Source organism: Pseudoliparis swirei, chromosome 12, assembly GCF_029220125.1.
Source record: "Pseudoliparis swirei isolate HS2019 ecotype Mariana Trench chromosome 12, NWPU_hadal_v1, whole genome shotgun sequence".
NCBI classification, from domain to species: domain Eukaryota; kingdom Metazoa; phylum Chordata; class Actinopteri; order Perciformes; family Liparidae; genus Pseudoliparis; species Pseudoliparis swirei.
The window spans coordinates 23,527,480-23,549,594 of NC_079399.1; the positions used below are offsets into that span (position 1 = coordinate 23,527,480).

At 48.5% G+C, this 22,115-nt stretch overlaps 1 protein-coding gene across 1 annotated transcript; it reads left to right on the plus strand.

The window, feature by feature from the left end:
* Positions 1-14: 14 nt before the first annotated feature.
* Positions 15-21,975, plus strand: LOC130202737 (cholesterol 24-hydroxylase-like). The gene is given in 16 exon segments (XM_056428464.1): positions 15-246; positions 340-417; positions 1,294-1,375; positions 1,477-1,550; positions 8,848-8,934; positions 9,027-9,165; positions 11,363-11,461; positions 14,802-14,964; positions 15,396-15,461; positions 15,666-15,798; positions 17,309-17,324; positions 19,924-19,941; positions 20,572-20,682; positions 20,797-20,885; positions 21,252-21,318; positions 21,392-21,975. Coding segments are annotated over 16 exon segments (1,521 nt in total). The 5' UTR covers positions 15-97; the 3' UTR covers positions 21,542-21,975.
* Positions 21,976-22,115: the final 140 nt, after the last annotated feature.

Here is a 22,115-nt window from a genome sequence, read left to right on the forward strand (position 1 = left end):
GGGTAAACTTGTGGTTTTAACTACACCCACCTTGTGCTGACGTCATACATCGGAAGCAGTGCGCCCGGTCAGTCTCAGGTGTCGCGTCTCTCTCTCCATGGCGCTGCTCCTGCTGCTCCTGCTGCTCCTGGGCTGGTCCGCGCTGCTCCTGCTGCTCGCGGCGCTGCTGCTCCTCCTGGGCTACCTGTGCTACGTGAAGCACGTGCACATGAAGTACGACCACATACCTGGGCCGCCCAGAGACAGGTGAGCGGGGCCGGAGTGCACGTTGCTCCGGACCTACGTGAGCTCCTCTAACTCTTGTCTCTGACGTCACTACTTTGTGTTCGCTCTCCTCAGTTTCCTCTTCGGACATTCCGCCACGTACCTGAAGGCAACGCGCAGCGGACAGCTGATACACGACCGGTTCCTGGAATGGTAACAATGACGTCACGCATATGACTTTAACATGTCATACTCATAGTGAGGCGCGTGCTCGTGTCCACGTGTGTCCCTCTGTGTGTCGTCATTTCCGTGATTGACATGTCGCAACATGCAATAACTTGTAGAACAAAACACTTTAAACACAATATGACGTCACCTCCTCACCTGCAGGTGGGTAGTTGGATAGATCCAACGGCAACAACGCGAACGTGTATTATTGTATTTTGACTTTATACTTTGAGTTTATCTGGAGTTTATCGCCACAACTCGGTGGTTACACTGCGCATGCGTCATTGCATCGAGCCGCGCTCTCGCAACACAAAGTGAAGAATCTGCGGGGGGTCCAAAGCTCACCTGCACCTGTGGGAGGTGTGTGTGTGTGTGTGTGTGGGGAGGGAGGGGAGGGGGGGGGGGTGCAATGAGAAGTCCAAAGCTCACCTTGATTGCCCAAAGCCAGTCCAGCAGTCTTTGTAACTCACAGCTTTTCTATTCTGAAGCTTTGCTATAACCATGTGAACTTTAAGTAATTAGTAACCATGACGTCATTCAAGGTGACAGTTTCTCGACAGAGTGAAGCCCTCTGACCTTGTGGCCGGCTGGTCGTGACCTCAGAGACATGCAGCTACAGCTCATGAAGGGTTCACCATGCAGGTCAGAGATGACTGGGTCATGATGTTTTAACTTGAGCTCTCTTCCTCCGAGCATTGGACCTCATAACACGTGCTGTTACCTGGCGGCTCAGGTGTACTACATGTGCACATCCGTTGGGCGGTGATGAGTGAACATTTCATGCACGTCAGGTTTCGGGTCTAGATTCACAGCTCTAGCTTTTCACCTTGTCGATACCAATGAGTGAGGCGCGGTCCACAGGGCGGAGACCTACGGGCCGGTGTGCCGGCAGAACATCCTGCACTACGTCATCATCCTCATCACCTCGCCGGAAGGAACCAAGGTAACGCCAGAATGAAGGTGCTCAGAGACGCAGGTGGATGGAGAGAGAGGATCCATCCTGGGGACGTTAACACCTGTTGTGATGTGTCATGGCGGCGCCAGGAGATCCTGATGTCCTCGAAGTATCCCAAAGACAGATTCTTCTACAGCAAGCTCTTCGCCCTGTTCGGTCAGAGGTGAGTTCATCAGACGGGAGAGGAGCTTCCCCCACGGCGTCTGGCCGGGGCCAATGATCCATCAGATAATAATAATAATAATATTATTATTAACAATAATATTAAAAATAATAATAATAATAATAGTAGTAATAATAATAATAATAATAATAGTAGTAATAATAATATTAATAATAAGTGTATATTTGTTACATATGTTGAATTCCTGATGTTGGAGTCGCTCCACTTCTGTAACAGGGAAATTAGTTTGTTTTGATATGTGATGCCGACCCTTCAAGAGTTTGGGGTCACGCAGACACTTTGGTGTTTTCCATGAAAAAACTCACTTTTATTTATCAAACTAATATAAAATCTAGTCCAGACATTAACGAGGTTATAAATAATGATGTTTATAGTAAATAGCAATGTAGTTCTTCTTGTTCTCAAAGGAAGGCCAGTTTTATAGCTTCTCTCAGCAGCATAACTGTTTTCAGGGGGTTTAAAGGGTGTTTTACCCCTCCGCTAGTCTTCTAAGGCGATAACACAATGTACCACTAGAACACTGGAGATGGGCCTCTACACACCTCTGGAGAGACTTCACTAAACACCAGAGAATAGTCATTAACACATTAACTATGTAGAGAGTTATGATCTAATGTTATCTTTATTTTTAACCCAGTGCTTTAAAAAAACAGGACATTTCTACGTGAACCTAAACTTTAGATCTGCTGTCCACATGTCCTTCCTGAGTGTCCTCATGTCCTTCCTGAGTGTCCTCATGTCCTTCCTGAGTGTCCTCATGTCCTTCCTGAGTGTCCTCTTGTCCTTCCTGAGTGTCTCATGTCCTTCCTGAGTGTCCTCATGTCCTTCCTGAGTGTCTCATGTCCTTCCTGAGTGTCCTCATGTCCTTCCTGAGTGTCCTCTTGTCCTTCCTGAGTGTTTAATGTCCTTCCTGAGTGTCTCATGTCCTTCCTGAGTGTCTCATGTCCTTCCTGAGTGTCCTATTGTCCTTCCTGAGTGTCTCATGTCCTTCCTGAGTGTCACATGTCCTTCCTGAGTGTCTCATGTCCTTCCTGAGTGTCTCATGTCCTTCCTGAGTGTCTCATGTCCTTCCTGAGTGTCACATGTCCTTCCTGAGTGTCTCATGTCCTTCCTGAGTGTCTCATGTCCTTCCTGAGTGTCACATGTCCTTCCTGAGTGTCTCATGTCCTTCCTGAGTGTCCTCATGTCCTTCCTGAGTGTCTCATGTCCTTCCTGAGTGTCTCATGTCCTTCCTGAGTGTCTCATGTCCTTCCTGAGTGTCTCATGTCCTTCCTGAGTGTCCTCATGTCCTTCCTGAGTGTCACATGTCCTTCCTGAGTGTCTCATGTCCTTCCTGAGTGTCTCATGTCCTTCCTGAGTGTCACATGTCCTTCCTGAGTGTCTCATGTCCTTCCTGAGTGTCCTCATGTCCTTCCTGAGTGTCCTCATGTCCTTCCTGAGTGTCTCATGTCCTTCCTGAGTGTCTCATGTCCTTCCTGAGTGTCCTCATGTCCTTCCTGAGTGTCCTCATGTCCTTCCTGAGTGTCCTCATGTCCTTCCTGAGTGTCTCATGTCCTTCCTGAGTGTCACATGTCCTTCCTGAGTGTCCTCTTGTCCTTCCTGAGTGTCTCATGTCCTTCCTGAGTGTCCTCATGTCCTTCCTGAGTGTCCTCATGTCCTTCCTGAGTGTCTCATGTCCTTCCTGAGTGTCCTCTTGTCCTTCCTGAGTGTCTCATGTCCTTCCTGAGTGTCCTCTTGTCCTTCCTGAGTGTCTCATGTCCTTCCTGAGTGTCCTCTTGTCCTTCCTGAGTGTCTCATGTCCTTCCTGAGTGTCCTCTTGTCCTTCCTGAGTGTCCTCTTGTCCTTCCTGAGTGTCTCATGTCCTTCCTGAGTGTCCTCTTGTCCTTCCTGAGTGTCACATGTCCTTCCTGAGTGTCTCATGTCCTTCCTGAGTGTCTCATGTCCTTCCTGAGTGTCCTCTTGTCCTTCCTGAGTGTCACATGTCCTTCCTGAGTGTCTCATGTCCTTCCTGAGTGTCACATGTCCTTCCTGAGTGTCCTCATGTCCTTCCTGAGTGTCTCATGTCCTTCCTTAGTGTCTCATGTCCTTCCTGAGTGTCCTCTTGTCCTTCCTGAGTGTCTCATGTCCTTCCTGAGTGTCACATGTCCTTCCTGAGTGTCTCATGTCCTTCCTGAGTGTCTCATGTCCTTTCTGAGTGTCCTCTTGTCCTTTCTGAGTGTCTCATGTCCTTCCTGAGTGTCATCTTGTCCTTCCTGAGTGTCATCTTGTCCTTCCTGAGTGTCTCATGTCCTTCCTTAGTGTCTCATGTCCTTCCTGAGTGTCCTCTTGTCCTTCCTGAGTGTCTCATGTCCTTCCTGAGTGTCACATGTCCTTCCTGAGTGTCTCTTGTCCTTCCTGAGTGTCACATGTCCTTCCTGAGTGTCTCATGTCCTTTCTGAGTATCCTCATGTCCTTCCTGAGTGTCTCATGTCCTTCCTGAGTGTCTCATGTCCTTCCTGAGTGTCCTCTTGTCCTTCCTGAGTGTCCTCTTGTCCTTCCTGAGTGTCTCATGTCCTTCCTGAGTGTCCTCATGTCCTTCCTGAGTGTCACATGTCCTTCCTGAGTGTCACATGTCCTTCCTGAGTGTCCTCATGTCCTTCCTGAGTGTCTCATGTCCTTCCTGAGTGTCCTCATGTCCTTCCTGAGTGTGTCATGTCCTTCCTGAGTGTCTCATGTCCTTCCTGAGTGTCCTCTTGTCCTTCCTGAGTGTCTCATGTCCTTCCTGAGTGTCCTCTTGTCCTTCCTGAGTGTCCTCATGTCCTTCCTGAGTGTCTCATGTCCTTCCTGAGTGTCCTCTTGTCCTTCCTGAGTGTCATGTCCTTCCTGAGTGTCTCATGTCCTTCCTGAGTGTCCTCTTGTCCTTCCTGAGTGTCCTCATGTCCTTCCTGAGTGTCCTCATGTCCTTCCTGAGTGTCCTCATGTCCTTCCTGAGTGTCACATGTCCTTCCTGAGTGTCCTCATGTCCTTCCTGAGTGTCTCATGTCCTTCCTGAGTGTCTCATGTCCTTCCTGAGTGTCTCATGTCCTTCCTGAGTGTCCTCTTGTCCTTCCTGAGTGTCTCATGTCCTTCCTGAGTGTCTCATGTCCTTCCTGAGTGTCTCATGTCCTTCCTGAGTGTCACATGTCCTTCCTGAGTGTCCTCATGTCCTTCCTGAGTGTCTCATGTCCTTCCTGAGTGTCCTCATGTCCTTCCTGAGTGTCTCATGTCCTTCCTGAGTGTCTCATGTCCTTCCTGAGTGTCCTCATGTCCTTCCTGAGTGTCTCATGTCCTTCCTGAGTGTCCTCATGTCCTTCCTGAGTGTCCTCTTGTCCTTCCTGAGTGTCTCATGTCCTTCCTGAGTGTCCTCTTGTCCTTCCTGAGTGTCTCATGTCCTTCCTGAGTGTCCTCATGTCCTTCCTGAGTGTCTCATGTCCTTCCTGAGTGTCCTCTTGTCCTTCCTGAGTGTCCTCATGTCCTTCCTGAGTGTCTCATGTCCTTCCTGAGTGTCCTCTTGTCCTTCCTGAGTGTCCTCATGTCCTTCCTGAGTGTCCTCTTGTCCTTCCTGAGTGTCTCATGTCCTTCCTGAGTGTCCTCATGTCCTTCCTGAGTGTCACATGTCCTTCCTGAGTGTCCTCATGTCCTTCCTGAGTGTCTCATGTCCTTCCTGAGTGTCCTCTTGTCCTTCCTGAGTGTCCTCATGTCCTTCCTGAGTGTCTCATGTCCTTCCTGAGTGTCTCATGTCCTTCCTGAGTGTCTCATGTCCTTCCTGAGTGTCTCATGTCCTTCCTGAGTGTCCTCTTGTCCTTCCTGAGTGTCTCATGTCCTTCCTGAGTGTCATCTTGTCCTTCCTGAGTGTCATCTTGTCCTTCCTGAGTGTCTCATGTCCTTCCTGAGTGTCCTCATGTCCTTCCTGAGTGTCCTCATGTCCTTCCTGAGTGTCTCATGTCCTTCCTGAGTGTCACATGTCCTTCCTGAGTGTCCTCATGTCCTTCCTGAGTGTCTCATGTCCTTCCTGAGTGTCCTCTTGTCCTTCCTGAGTGTCTCATGTCCTTCCTGAGTGTCACATGTCCTTCCTGAGTGTCTCATGTCCTTCCTGAGTGTCCTCTTGTCCTTCCTGAGTGTCTCATGTCCTTCCTGAGTGTTTAATGTCCTTCCTGAGTGTCTCATGTCCTTCCTGAGTGTCTCATGTCCTTCCTGAGTGTCCTCTTGTCCTTCCTGAGTGTCTCATGTCCTTCCTGAGTGTCTCTTGTCCTTCCTGAGTGTCTCATGTCCTTCCTGAGTGTCCTCATGTCCTTCCTGAGTGTCTCATGTCCTTCCTGAGTGTCCTCTTGTCCTTCCTGAGTGTCTCATGTCCTTCCTGAGTGTCCTCATGTCCTTCCTGAGTGTCTCATGTCCTTCCTGAGTGTCTCATGTCCTTCCTGAGTGTCCTCTTGTCCTTCCTGAGTGTCCTCTTGTCCTTCCTGAGTGTCCTCATGTCCTTCCTGAGTGTCCTCATGTCCTTCCTGAGTGTCCTCATGTCCTTCCTGAGTGTCTCTTGTCCTTCCTGAGTGTCTCATGTCCTTCCTGAGTGTCCTCATGTCCTTCCTGAGTGTCTCATGTCCTTCCTGAGTGTCTCATGTCCTTCCTGAGTGTCCTCATGTCCTTCCTGAGTGTCTCATGTCCTTCCTGAGTGTCCTCTTGTCCTTCCTGAGTGTCTCTTGTCCTTCCTGAGTGTCCTCATGTCCTTCCTGAGTGTCTCATGTCCTTCCTGAGTGTCCTCTTGTCCTTCCTGAGTGTCCTCTTGTCCTTCCTGAGTGTCTCATGTCCTTCCTGAGTGTCCTCATGTCCTTCCTGAGTGTCTCATGTCCTTCCTGAGTGTCACATGTCCTTCCTGAGTGTCACATGTCCTTCCTGAGTGTCCTCATGTCCTTCCTGAGTGTCCTCTTGTCCTTCCTGAGTGTCCTCTTGTCCTTCCTGAGTGTCCTCTTGTCCTTCCTGAGTGTCCTCTTGTCCTTCCTGAGTGTCTCATGTCCTTCATGAGTGTCCACATGTCCTTCCTGAGTGTCCTCTTGTCCTTCCTGAGTGCCTCATGTCCTTCCTGAGTGTATCATGTCCTTCCTGAGTGTCTCATGTCCTTCCTGAGTGTCTCATGTCCTTCCTGAGTGTCCACATGTCCTTCCTGAGTGTCCTCTTGTCCTTCCTGAGTGTCTCTTGTCCTTCCTGAGTGTCACATGTCCTTCCTGAGTGTCACATGTCCTTCCTGAGTGTCCTCTTGTCCTTCCTGAGTGTCTCATGTCCTTCCTGAGTGTCACATGTCCTTCCTGAGTGTCCTCATGTCCTTCCTGAGTGTCTCATGTCCTTCCTGAGTGTCTCATGTCCTTCCTGAGTGTCCTCTTGTCCTTCCTGAGTGTCCTCTTGTCCTTCCTGAGTGTCCTCTTGTCCTTCCTGAGTGTCTCATGTCCTTCCTGAGTGTCTCATGTCCTTCCTGAGTGTCCTCTTGTCCTTCCTGAGTGTCCTCATGTCCTTCCTGAGTGTCTCATGTCCTTCCTGAGTGTCCTCTTGTCCTTCCTGAGTGTCACATGTCCTTCCTGAGTGTCCTCATGTCCTTCCTGAGTGTCCTCATGTCCTTCCTGAGTGTATAATGTCCTTCCTGAGTGTCTCATGTCCTTCCTGAGTGTCTCATGTCCTTCCTGAGTGTCCTCATGTCCTTCCTGAGTGTCCTCTTGTCCTTCCTGAGTGTCTCATGTCCTTCCTGAGTGTCCTCTTGTCCTTCCTGAGTGTCCTCTTGTCCTTCCTGAGTGTCTCATGTCCTTCCTGAGTGTCACATGTCCTTCCTGAGTGTCCTCATGTCCTTCCTGAGTGTCTCATGTCCTTCCTGAGTGTCTCATGTCCTTCCTGAGTGTCCTCTTGTCCTTCCTGAGTGTCCTCATGTCCTTCCTGAGTGTCACATGTCCTTCCTGAGTGTCTCATGTCCTTCCTGAGTGTCCTCTTGTCCTTCCTGAGTGTCTCATGTCCTTCCTGAGTGTCTCATGTCCTTCCTGAGTGTCTCATGTCCTTCCTGAGTGTCCTCTTGTCCTTCCTGAGTGTCTCATGTCCTTCCTGAGTGTCTCATGTCCTTCCTGAGTGTCTCATGTCCTTCCTGAGTGTCCTCATGTCCTTCCTGAGTGTCTCATGTCCTTCCTGAGTGTCCTCATGTCCTTCCTGAGTGTCTCATGTCCTTCCTGAGTGTCTCTTGTCCTTCCTGAGTGTCTCTTGTCCTTCCTGAGTGTCTCTTGTCCTTCCTGAGTGTCTCATGTCCTTCCTGAGTGTCCTCTTGTCCTTCCTGAGTGTCTCATGTCCTTCCTGAGTGTCTCATGTCCTTCCTGAGTGTCTCTTGTCCTTCCTGAGTGTCTCATGTCCTTCCTGAGTGTCCTCATGTCCTTCCTGAGTGTCCTCATGTCCTTCCTGAGTGTCTCATGTCCTTCCTGAGTGTCTCATTTCCTTCCTGAGTGTCCTCATGTCCTTCCTGAGTGTCTCATGTCCTTCCTGAGTGTCTCATGTCCTTCCTGAGTGTCCTCATGTCCTTCCTGAGTGTCTCATGTCCTTCCTGAGTGTCTCATGTCCTTCCTGAGTGTCTCATGTCCTTCCTGAGTGTCTCATGTCCTTCCTGAGTGTCCTCTTGTCCTTCCTGAGTGTCTCATGTCCTTCCTGAGTGTCCTCTTGTCCTTCCTGAGTGTCTCATGTCCTTCCTGAGTGTCCTCATGTCCTTCCTGAGTGTCTCATGTCCTTCCTGAGTGTCCTCTTGTCCTTCCTGAGTGTCTCTTGTCCTTCCTGAGTGTCTCATGTCCTTCCTGAGTGTCTCTTGTCCTTCCTGAGTGTCTCATGTCCTTCCTGAGTGTCCTCATGTCCTTCCTGAGTGTCCTCTTGTCCTTCCTGAGTGTCTCATGTCCTTCCTGAGTGTCCTCATGTCCTTCCTGAGTGTCTCATGTCCTTCCTGAGTGTCCTCATGTCCTTCCTGAGTGTCTCATGTCCTTCCTGAGTGTCCTCATGTCCTTCCTGAGTGTCTCATGTCCTTCCTAAGTGTCCTCATGTCCTTCCTGAGTGTCCTCATGTCCTTCCTGAGTGTCACATGTCCTTCCTGAGTGTCTCATGTCCTTCCTGAGTGTCCTCATGTCCTTCCTGAGTGTCTCATGTCCTTCCTGAGTGTCTCATGTCCTTCCTGAGTGTCCTCTTGTCCTTCCTGAGTGTCCTCATGTCCTTCCTGAGTGTCCTCATGTCCTAAGTATCCCGTGTCCTCCAGGTTCCTGGGTAATGGCCTGGTGACGGCTCAGGACCACCAGCTGTGGTACAAGCAGCGCCGCATCATGGACCCGGCCTTCAGCAGCCTGTGAGGCCCGGAGGATCAACCTGAGGTCAGGGGCCTCCTGCTGGACCTCCTGCTGGTCTTCACGGTCCTCTGCCCCCCCCCCCTGTCTCCAGGTACCTGAGGGGTCTGACCGGCGCCTTCAATGAGATGGCGGAGAAGCTGATGGCGGAGCTCTCGGACGTGGCGGACGGCGAGCAGGAGGCCAGCATGCTGCAGCTCGCCAACTCCTTCACCCTGGACGTCATCGCTAAGGTGCCTCCTCCTCCTCCTCCTCTTGTTGTTCACACTCTAGCTCATGGAACACATGGGACAGTCATGGCTTTTTTAAATGATTTTTTCAGGCATAGATTAGAGTAGATTAGATTAGATTATATTAGATTAGAATTAGGGGTGGGCACGTTAACGCGTTAATCTTGCGTTAACGCATCAATTAATTAACGCCGACAATTATTTTATCGCGTTAACGCAGGTTTTATTATTAATTTTATTATTGTAAAAGTGTGTTGCTCACAGGCTTTTATTTTGTAAAAGTCTGCTACTGATTGCTGCGGAACCGAAAAAGAAAGTCATTCGCGGTTTAACAAACATGGAGAAGAGTACGGAGATTTTAAATGGCCATTTTCAATTTAAAGTTCTTAAAGACGGCGGAGTCGACAGAAACAAAGTCATATGTAACACTGCCAAGATGAATCGTCTTATCACCGGAGTACTTCCAGTCTTAAATATCATTTAAATGCTAAACACACCGTTGATGCAGCGAATCATACAACAAACACACAGTGGAGCGAGGCTTCGGCAGACGACGCTGCAGGGAGGAGATCAACCAAGAGAAGCGAACCAATGCCACAGCGAAGTGGAGAGCTACTGCAGGCCGGTTAGTGAGGGTGACCAGACGTCCTCTTCCCCCGGACACGTCTTGCTTTTGAGACCTAACAAATGCGTCCGGCAGGGATTCCAAAAACGTCGGGATTTTGCTTCGTCAGATATTTGTGTTTCTCTGGGTTTTCATAAACTAGTATTTACCCCTTACAAGTTTTGGAAATGGTATCTCCCTTACGTTCCACCTTCTTGCGTGAGCTGACGGTTTAGAGGACAGTCATTGGTCGACCGATCTCAGGGTTGCCAGATACACGATAATTATCCTCCAAATACAACCATTTTGAGCCTTTGGTACGATACTTCACCATCTCCAACCTGGCAACACGGAGCACCTCGCCGCCTCCACTAGTTCATTGTTGTTTGTGCTATAAACTCCTCCCAGCGCCGCCGCTCCCATAGCGCACTACGCGCTGTGCGGAGGGGAGGGCACCACGTCCTGAGGGCTCCACAAAATAGGCAACTAAAAAAATCCTCATAGTTATAATAATTATAATGCCGATATTATTTCAGTCTAGAAATATTAGGCACCTTTTAGGCATGTATATCACAAAACAGGCAGAACAAGAGAGATGTTTAATCTCAGCAACATTTAAAATAGAAGTGCGCTATACACTACTTTTGAATTAATTATTGGATTTTGCTTATACAAATGCAATTAATCGTGATTAATCGTGATTAATCAGGGAAATCATGCGATTAATCGCGATTAAAATTTGTCATCGTTGCCCAGCCCTAATTAGAATAGATTAGAATAGATTATAGAAGGTTATAATAGATTATAGAAGGTTATAATAGATTAGATTAGATTCTAATAGAATAGATTTGAATATATTGGATTAGATTCTAATAGATTATAAAAGATTAGATTAGAATAGATTATAGAAGGTTATAATAGATTATAATAGAATAGATTGGATTGGATTAGATTATATTAGATTATAATAGAATAGATTAGAATATATTAGATTAGAATAGATTAGAATAGATTATAATATATTGGATTAGATTCTAATAGATTATAAAAGATTAGATTAGATTAGAATAGATTAGAATAGATTATAGAAGGTTATAATAGATTAGATTATAATAGATTATAATAGAATAGATTATAATAGATTGAATTAGATTATAATAGATTATAATAGAATAGATTAGAATAGATTGGATTAGATTAGATTATAATAGATTATAAAATATTAGATTAGATTATAATATATTATAATATATTATAGAAGGTTATAATAGAATAGATTAGATTAGAATAGATAATCCTTTATTTGTCCCACAGTGGGGACATTTCAGGATCACAGTAGTGGGTGCACATTAGAGCATGAATAGAAAATAAAAATAAAATTCAAAACACAATAACAATACTAAATACTAAAATACTAAATATACAAAAACTAAATAAAATACGAAATGTTCTCACTTTTTCATGTTCACACCAAAAATAAGAATGTTCAAAGCAGATCTCGGCTTCATGTTTGATGCTTTACTCTCATATCACATTTACACGGATCACTTAAAGTCAACGTGTTTTGTGTGTTGTTCGGGCTCAGCGTGTCTGCAGGTGGACCTGGACCAGCTGGCGGAGAGGGCCCGGTTCTCCCGGGCCGTGCAGACGTGCCTCAAAGGGATGCTCTTCACCGTGAGGGACGCCTTCTTCAAGGTGGGACAGAGTCATGTGACCATGTGACATGTGACCGTGTGACCATGTGATCATGTGACCATGTGACATGTGATCATGTGACCATGTGACATGTGATCATGTGACCATGTGACATGTGACCATGTGACCATTTGACATGTGACCATGTGACCATGTGACATGTGACCATGTGACCATTTGACATGTGACCATGTGACATGTGACCATTTGACATGTGACCATGTGACCATGTGACATGTGACCATTTGACATGTGACATGTGACCATGTGACCATTTGACATGTGACCATGTGACCATGTGACCATGTGACCATGTGACCATGTGACATGTGACCATGTGACCATGTGACCATGTGACATGTGACCATGTGACATGTGATCATGTGACCATGTGACCGTGTGTCCATGTGACCATGTGACCGTGTGTCCATGTGATCATGTGACCATCAGGCAGATCACCAACTACAAGCCCAAATCACCCCACTCCATGAACAATGTGCTTCTGGCAGACGAGCTAAATGAGTTCTACTGCCGCTTTGAAAGACAATGGAGCAGTCCTGAGACCATCCCCCACAGCCCCACCAACAAGCCACAGACCATCAGCCCACCCTCCCCCAGCCCATCAGGGGCTCACACCTCTGGAGCACCCTCCATCAACTCAGCGACGACCCTCGTCATCCTGGAGAGAGACGTCAACAGGCTGTTTAAAAGCAGAACCCCAAAGCAGCGGGCCGGACTCCGTCTCCCCTCCACCCTGAAGCACTGTGCGGACCAGCTGTCTCCGGTGTTCACCGACATCTTCAACACCTCCTGGAGACATGCCACGCTCCAGCCTGCTTCAAGGCCTCCACCATCATCCCGTCCCAAAACCCAAGATCACAGGACTCAATGACTACAGGCCCGTCGCCCTGACCTCTGTGGTCATGAAGTCCTTTGACGCTGGTCCTGTCACACTCAAGACCATCACCGACCCACTCCTGGACCCCTGCAGTTAGCCTACAGAGCCAACAGGTCTGCAGGCGATGCAGTCAACATGGCCCTTCACTACATCCTCCAGCATCTGGACTCCCGAGGAACCTCACGCCAGGATCCTGTTTGTGGACTTCAGCTCTGCCTTCAATTCCATCATCCGTCCCTGCTGCAGGACAAGCTCTCCCAGCTGCACGTGCCCGACTCCACCTGCAGGTGGATCACAGACTTCCTGACCGACAGGAAGCAGCACGTGAGGCTGGGGAAACACGTCTCAGGCTCCCGGACCACCAGCACGGGTTCCCCAAGGCTGTGTTCTCTCCCTCTGCTGTTCTCCTGTACACCAACAGCTGCACCTCCAGTCACCAGTCCGTCAAGCTCCTAAAGTTCGCGGATGACACCACCCTCATTGGACTCATCTCTGGCGGGGACGACCGCCTACAGGTGGGAGACTGACCACCTGGTGACCTGGTGCAGCCAGAACAACCTGGAGCTCAACGCCTGAAGACAGTGGAGATGGTTGTGGATTTCAGGAGGAATGCAGCCCCACCGCCCTCTCATCCTGTGTGACTCCCGTCGACGCTGTGGAGTCCTACCGCTTCCTGGGCTCCATCATCTCCCAGGACCTCAAGTGGGAGCTGAACATCGGCTCCATCTCCAAGAAGGCCCAGCAGAGGATGTTCTTCCTGAGGCAGCTGAGGAAATTCAACCTGCCAGGAAGATGATGGTACAGTTCTACGGCCATCGTTGTGTCCATCATCTGCTCCTCCTTCACCGTCTGGCACCCTGCAGCCACAGCCAAAGACAAGCGCAGGCTGCAGAGCATCATCCGCTCGGCCGAGAGGGTTATCGGCTGCAGTCTGCCTTCCCTCCAGGTCCTGTTCACTTCCAGGTCACTGAAGGGCCAGAAAGATTGTCGCCGACCCCTCCCACCCTGGACACTCCCTGTTCGAGTCCCTCCCCTCGGGGAGGAGGCTGCGGTCCATCATGACCACGACCTCCCGCCACACCAATAGCTTTTTCCCGGGCGGTCGGGCTCATCAATGGACCCGGACTGACTGACTGTCACCCCAGGACTACCCTCTTCTTCCACCTTCCTCTCTCCTCCTTCTTCCGCTCCTTCCTCTTCCTCCTCCTCCCTCTTCCTCCCACTCCTCCCTCCTTGCGTTGATTGTTGTTTGTCATGTCCAAATGTTGCACCTTCCACCAAAAAAAATTCCTCGTTTGTTTGTGAAAACATTCATTCTTTGGCAATAAACCTGTTTCTGATTCTGATTCTGATGTGACATGTGATCATGTGACCATGTGACCATGTGACCGTGTGTCCATGTGATCATGTGACATGTGATCATGTGACCATGTGACATGTGATCATGTGACCATGTGACCATGTGACCGTGTGTCCATGTGATCATGTGACATGTGATCATGTGACCATGTGACATGTGATCATGTGACCATGTGACATGTGACCATGTGATCATGTGACCGTGTGATCATGTGATCATGTGACATGTGACCATGTGACATGTGATCATGTGACCATGTGACATGTGATCATGTGACCATGTGACCGTGTGTCCATGTGACCATGTGACCGTGTGTCCATGTGATCATGTGACCATGTGACATGTGATCATGTGACCATGTGACCATGTGACCATGTGACCATGTGACCGTGTGTCCATGTGATCATGTGACATGTGACATGTGATCATGTGACCATGTGACATGTGATCATGTGACCATGTGACATGTGACCATGTGATCGTGTGACATGTGACCATGTGACGTGATCATGTGACCATGTGATCATGTGACCATGTGACATGTGACATGTGATCATGTGACCGTGTGTCCATGTGATCATGTGACCATTTGACATGTGACATGTGACCATGTGACATGTGACCATGTGACCATTTGACATGTGACCATGTGACCATTTGACATGTGACATGTGACCATGTGACATGTGACCATGTGACCATGTGACGTGTGACCATGTGATCATGTGACATGTGATCATGTGACCATGTGACATGTGATCATGTGACCATGTGATCATGTGACCATGTGACCGTGTGTCCATGTGATCATGTGACATGTGATCATGTGACCATGTGACCGTGTGTCCATGTGATCATGTGACATGTGACCATGTGACCATGTGACATGTGACCATGTGACATGTGACCATGTGACCATGTGACATGTGACCATGTGACATGTGACCATGTGACATGTGACCATGTGACCGTGTGATCATGTGACATGTGATCATGTGACATGTGACGTGTGACGTGTGACATGTGACATGTGACCATGTGATATGTGACATGTCCTCAGACTGACCCTCTCACCTCTCCAGTTCAACCCAAAGAACAGAGCCTTCATCCGGGAGGTGCGGGCGGCGTGCCTCCTGCTGCGATCCACCGGCGCCGAGTGGATCCAGGACCGCAAGAGTGCCATGGAGCACGGAGACGACGTGCCCAACGACATCCTCACGCAGATCATCAAGACCGCCGGAGAAGGTCCAGAACCCTGACCCGAGGAACCGGCCCTCCATTAGGAAACAGGATGTATTGATGTAAACTGAGGAGAACATCATCAATATGAGCTGGTTCAGGGTGAAGCTCTGACCTTTAGGGGGAAGCTCTGACCTTTAGGGTGAAACTAAACTAAAACAAAACAAGCAAATAAATAAAGGAACTCCTAACGCTGGTTCTTACATATAGCCCAGGTGCATGCTGGTCCGGTACCTGCCTCCTGTATATAGCCCAGGTGCATGCTGGTCCGGTACCTGCCTCCTGGATATAGCCCAGGTGCATGCTGGTCCGGTACCTGCCTCCTGGATATAGCCCAGGTGCATGCTGGTCCGGTACCTGCCTCCTGGATATAGCCCAGGTGCATGCTGGTCCGGTACCTGGTGCCTGGAGGTTCATTGTCTCTCTTCTCCTTCCAGAGGAGAGCATGACGGAGGAAGATGAGGAGTTGATGCTGGACAATTTTTTGACATTTTTCATCGCGGGTGAGTTGACTCCTCCCCCTGTGACCTCCTATGACCTTCCGTGACTCCTCCCCCTGTGACCTTCTGTGACTCCTCCCGCTGTGACCTCTGCCTGTGACTCCTCCCCCTGTGACCTCCTATGACCTTCTGTGACTCCTCCCCCTGTGACCTCCTGTGACTCCTCCCCCTGGAGCCTTTTCTCTGAGTTCTGCTCTGATCCTTTAGGCCATGAGACAACAGCCAATCAACTGGCCTTCTGCATCCTGGAGCTGAGCCGCCTCCCCGAGGTCCTGGACAGGTAAGACGTGGACAAGTAAGAAGTGGACAGGTATGAAGTGGACAGGTATGAAGTGGACAGGTCAGAAGTGGACAGGTAAAAAGTGGACAGGTATGAAGTGGACAGGTAAGAAGTGGACAGGTATGAAGTGGATAGGTATGAAGTGGACAGGTAAGAAGTGGACAGGTATGAAGTGGATAGGTGAAACAGGTAAGAAGTGGATAGGTAAGAAGTGGACAGGTAAGAAGTGGATAGGTATGAAGTGGACAGGTAAGAAGTGGACAGGTAAGAAGTGGATAGGTATAAAGTGGACAGGTAAGAAGTGGACAGGTATGGAGGTATGAAGTGGACAGGTAAGAAGTGGACAGGTATGAAGTGGATAGGTATGAAATGGACAGGTAAGAAGTGGATAGGTAAGAAGTGGACAGGTAAGAAGTGGATAGGTATGAAGTGGACAGGTAAGAAGTGGACAGGTAAGAAGTGGATAGGTAAAAAGTGGACAGGTAAGAAGTGGATAGGTATGAAGTGGACAGGTAAGAAGTGGACAGGTATGAAGTAGACAGGTAAGAAGTGGATAGGTATGAAGTGGATAGGTATGAAGTGGACAGGTAAGAAGAGGACAGGTATGAAGTGGATAGGTATGAAGTGGACAGGTAAGAAGTGGACAGGTAAGAAGTGGACAGGTATGAAGTGGATAGGTATGAAGTGGACAGGTAAGAAGTGGACAGGTAAGAAGTGGAAAGGTAAGAAGTGGATAGGTAAGAAGTGGACAGGTAAGAAGTGGATAGGTATGAAGTGGACAGGTATGAAGTGGACAGGTAAGAAGTGGACAGGTATGAAGTAGACAGGTAAGAAGTGGATAGGTATGAAGTGGATAGGTATGAAGTGGACAGGTAAGAAGAGGACAGGTATGAAGTGGATAGGTATGAAGTGGACAGGTAAGAAGTGGACAGGTATGAAGTGGATAGGTATGAAATGGACAGGTAAGAAGTGGATAGGTAAGAAGTGGACAGGTATGAAGTGGATAGGTATGAAGTGGACAGGTAAGAAGTGGACAGGTAAGAAGTGGATAAGTATGAAGTGGACAGGTAAGAAGTGGACAGGTAAGAAGTGGACAGGTAAGAAGTGGATAGGTATGAAGTGGACAGGTAAGAAGTGGACATGTAAGAAGTGGACAGGTAAGAAGTGGATAGGTATGAAGTGGATAGGTATGAAGTGGACAGGTAAGAAGAGGACAGGTAAGAAGAGGACAGGTATGAAGTGGATAGGTATGAAGTGGACAGGTAAGAAGTGGACAGGTAAGAAGTGGATAGGTATGAAGTGGATAGGTATGAAGTGGACAGGTAAGAAGTGGACAGGTATGAAGTGGACAGGTAAGAAGTGGACAGGTAAGAAGTGGACAGGTATGAAGTGGACAGGTATGAAGTGGATAGGTATGAAGTGGACAGGTAGAGGACAGGTAAGAAGTGGACAGGTATGAAGTGGAGGTATGAAGTGGACAGGTAAGAAGTGGATAGGTATGAAGTGGACAGGTAAGAGTGGACAGGTAAGAGTGGACAGGTAAAAGTGGATAGTAAAGTGGACAGGTAAGAAGTGACAGTGGACAGGTAAGAAGTGGACAGGTAAAAGTGGATAGGTATGAAGTGGACAGGTAAGAAGTGGACAGGTGAAGTGGATGGGTAAAGGACAGGGTGGAAGTGTGGAAGTGGACAGGTATGAAGTGGACAGGTATAGTGGACAGGTAAGGTGGACAGGTAAGAGTGGAGGTATGAAGTGGACAGGTATGAAGTGGACAGGTAAGAAGTGGATAGGTAAGAAGTGGACAGGTGAAGTGGACAGGTGAAGTGGACAGGTAAGAAGTGGACAGGTAAGGTGGATAGGTATGAAGTGGACAGGTAAGAAGTGGACAGGTAAGAAGTGGATAGGTATGAAGTGGACAGGTAAGAAGTGGACAGGTAAGAAGTGGATAGGTATGAAGTGGACAGGTAAGAAGTGGACAGGTATGAAGTGGACAGGTAAGAAGTGGATAGGTAAAAAGTGGACAGGTAAGAAGTGGACAGGTAAGAAGTGGATAGGTAAAAAGTGGACAGGTAAGAAGTGGACAGGTAAGAAGTGGATAGGTAAAAAGTGGATAAGTATGAAGAGGACAGGTAAAAAGTGGATAAGTATGAAGAGGACAGGTAAGAAGTGGACAGGTATGAAGTGGACAGGTAAGAAGTGGACAGGTAAGAAGTGGATAGGTATGAAGTGGACAGGTATGAAGTGGACAGGTAAGAAGTGGATAGGTATGAAGTGGACAGGTAAGAAGTGGACAGGTAAGAAGTGGACAGGTAAGAAGTGGACAGGTAAGAAGTGGATAGGTATGAAGTGGACAGGTAAGAAGTGGACAGGTAAGAAGTGGACAGGTATGAAGTGGATAGGTATGAAGTGGACAGGTAAGAAGTGGACAGGTATGAAGTGGATAGGTATGAAGTGGACAGGTAAGAAGTGGACAGGTAAGAAGTGGACAGGTAAGAAGTGGATAGGTATGAAGTGGACAGGTAAGAAGTGGACAGGTATGAAGTGGACAGGTAAGAAGTGGACAGGTATGAAGTAGACAGGTAAGAAGTGGATAGGTATGAAGTGGATAGGTATGAAGTGGATAGGTATGAAGTGGATAGGTATGAAGTGGACAGGTATGAAGTGGATAGGTATGAAGTGGACAGGTATGAAGTGGATAGGTATGAAGTGGACAGGTATGAAGTGGATAGGTATGAAGTGGACAGGTAAGAAGTGGATAGGTATGAAGTGGACAGGTAAGAAGTGGACAGGTATGAAGTAGACAGGTAAGAAGTGGACAGGTATGAAGTGGACAGGCAGGTGGATAGGTATGAAGTGGACAGGTAAGAAGTGGACAGGTATGAAGTGGATAGGTATGAAGTGGACAGGTAAGAAGTGGACAGGTAAGAAGTGGATAGGTATGAAGTGGATAGGTAAGAAGTGGACAGGTATGAAGTGGATAGGTATGAAGTGGACAGGTAAGAAGTGGACAGGTAAGAAGTGGATAGGTATGAAGTGGACAGGTAAGAAGTGGACAGGTAAGAAGTGGACAGGTAAGAAGTGGATAGGTAAAAAGTGGACAGGTAAGAAGTGGACAGGTAAGAAGTGATGAAGTGGATAGGTATGAAGTGGACAGGTAAGAAGTGGACAGGTAAGAAGTGGATAGGTAAAAAGTGGACAGGTAAGAAGTGGATAGGTATGAAGTGGACAGGTAAGAAGTGGACAGGTAAGAAGTGGACAGGTAAGTGGACAGGTAAGAAGTGGACAGGTAAGAAGTGGACAGGTAAGAAGTGGACAGGTAAGAAGTGGACAGGTATGAAGTGGATAGGTATGAAGTGGACAGGTAAGAAGTGGACAGGTAAGAAGTGGACAGGTAAGAAGTGGATGGATGAAGTGGACAGGTATGAAGTGGACAGGTAAGAAGTGGACAGGTAAGAAGTGGATAGGTATGAAGTGGACAGGTAAGAAGTGGACAGGTAAGAAGTGGACAGGTAAGAAGTGGACAGGTAAGAAGTGGACAGGTAAGAAGTGGACAGGTAAGAAGTGGACAGGGTAGAAGTGGACAGGTGAAGTGGACAGGTAAGAAGTGGACAGGTATGAAGTGGACAGGTAGAGTGGATAGGTATGAGTGGACAGGTAAGAAGTGGACAGGTATGAAGTGGACAGGTATGAAGTGGATAGGTATGAAGTGGACAGGTAAGAAGAGGACAGGTAAGAAGTGGACAGGTAAGAAGTGGACAGGTAAAAAGTGGATAGGTATGAAGTGGACAGGTATGAAGTGGACAGGTATGAAGTGGACAGGTAAGAAGTGGATAGGTATGAAGTGGACAGGTATGAAGTGGATAGGTATGAAGTGGATAGGTAAGAAGTGGACAGGTATGAAGTGGATAGGTATGAAGTGGACAGGTAAGAAGTGGACAGGTATGAAGTGGACAGGTATGAAGTGGATAGGTATGAAGTGGATAGGTAAGAAGTGGATAGGTAAGAAGTGGACAGGTAAGAAGTGGAGAGGAGGGGACAGTAACTCGTCTGGAGAGCTTCCTCAGCTGTGTTCTCATTGGTCAAGAGAGAGAGGAGGGTGATGGGATCGCCGGGGTGAAACGGGAGGATCGCACGTGGGAATCTGGGAGAAGCTCCTGCCTGTCTGAGTCGTCAGTCATAGTTTAGCTCACCTACCTGTCACAGGTACATCACTAGTTAGTTTAGCTCACCTACCTGTCACAGGTACATCACTAGTTAGTTTAGCTCACCTACCTGTCACAGGTACGTCACTAGTTAGTTTAGCTCACCTACCTGTCACAGGTACATCACTAGTTAGTTTAGCTCACCTACCTGTCACAGGTACGTCACCAAGTTATGTTCAGCTCCTCAGAAGTGAAGCAACTAACCCAGTTATCATTCATTGACCAGTTATATGAGTCTTTGACCTCCTGCTGTGACTTCCCATGTAACCTCCTGTGACCTCCTGCTGTGACTCCTCCCACTGTGACCTCCCCATGTAACCTCCTGTGACATCCCACTGACTCCTCCCACTGTGACCTCCCCCTGTGACCTCCATCCCCTGTGACCTCCCTCCCCTGTGACCTCCCTCCCCTGTGACTCCTCCCCCTGTGACTCCCCCTGTGACCTCCCTCCCATGTGACTCCTCCCCCTGTGACTCCCCCTGTGATCTCCCTCCCCTGTGACTCCCCCTGTGACCTCCCTCCCATGTGACTCCTCCCCCTGTGACTCCCCCTGTGACCTCCCTCCCCTGTGACTCCTCCCCCTGTGATCTCCCTCCCCTGTGACCTCCCTCCCCTGTGACTCCTCCCCCAGGTGCTCAAAGAGACTCTGAGGCTCTACCCGACGGCTCCAGGTACATCTCGGGACGTCCTGGAGGACATCGTCATCGACGGGATCCTGATCCCCGGAGGAGTCACGTGCTTCGTGAGTCTCTGAGTCTCTGAGTCTCTGAGTCCTGAGTCCTGAGTCCTGAGTCTCTACACATTAAACATGAACCACCAGGTGAGTCTTTACCTTCAATCACTTCTTCTGAATCAGTTCAGTTCCTATTCGACGGGCAGGATGGACAAGTTCTTCAAGGACCCGCTGACCTTTGACCCCGACAGATTCCACCCAGAGGCCCCGAAGTAAGAGACACACCTCACCACCACCTCCTCACCACCACCTCACCACCACCTCCTCACCACCTCCTCACCACCTCCTCACCACCTCCTCACCACATCCTCACCACCTCCTCACCACATCCTCCTCACCACCTCCTCACCACATCCTCACCACATCACATCCTCACCACCACCTCCTCACCATATCCTCACCACTACCTCCTCACCACCTCCTCATCACATCACATCACCACCTCCTCATCACATCACATCACCACCACCTCCTCACCACATCCTCACCACCTCTTCACCATGTTATGTTTATTTTGACTCAGCCCGCTGATGAAAGGAGGACGGAGTGCATTCATGGAGCCTGTCTCTGTTTTTCAGGCCGTACTACTGCTACTACCCCTTTGCCCTCGGGCCTCGCTCGTGCCTGGGGAAGAACTTTGCTCAGGTGGGTGTCTGACGGTCGTAAATAATCAACACACACAAAACACAACCTCACTCGATGGGCCTGTTTATTGCAGATGGAAGCTAAAGTGATGATGGCCAAGCTGCTCCAGAGGTTTGACTTCAGCCTGCTGCCCGGACAGACCTTTGACATCCAGGACTACGGCACGCTCAGGCCCAAGAGCAGAGTGGTGTGTTCCGTGAGACGCCGGAACCACGAGCAATAGGCGGGCGCATTATTACATCAGCAGAAACCTTAATGGACCATGTGGGGACATCGGGTTGTTGGGTGGCCTCCAGTGTCTCCTGCCTCAGCCTAAAGATTTCATTACTGATTGTTTACATGTGATAAAGATACGCATCGAGCTGTGCTTGTTTGAATGTTATATACAGTATATCAACAAGCAGTGATAAGGATGATGATTATACCTAACAATTAGGGGGATATGGGAAAATACTACTACTACGTCTTGAGTATGATTAGCACTTTAATTGTGCGCAACTATCGCTAAGCTTCTAAACTTATTTGAACCATTAGCACTAAAAATAAAATTACAAGTTTACCATTTTTACCAAATAAAAACATGCTGTGTGTCTAAAGCGTGTTTTTGTCTCATTATCTACTTCGTTTTACACTAAAATAAAGTGATGATTCCTTCAATGTGTGAGATTCTGCTTTGAGATCTTCTCAGTACCTCTATCTGCCTGGTTGTGTGTGGTACCGACAGTGAACACACGGGGGCGCTGTGACCTCGCAAATACGTTTCAAAAGCACCTTTTTAAAACTACAGTTCCCTGTGA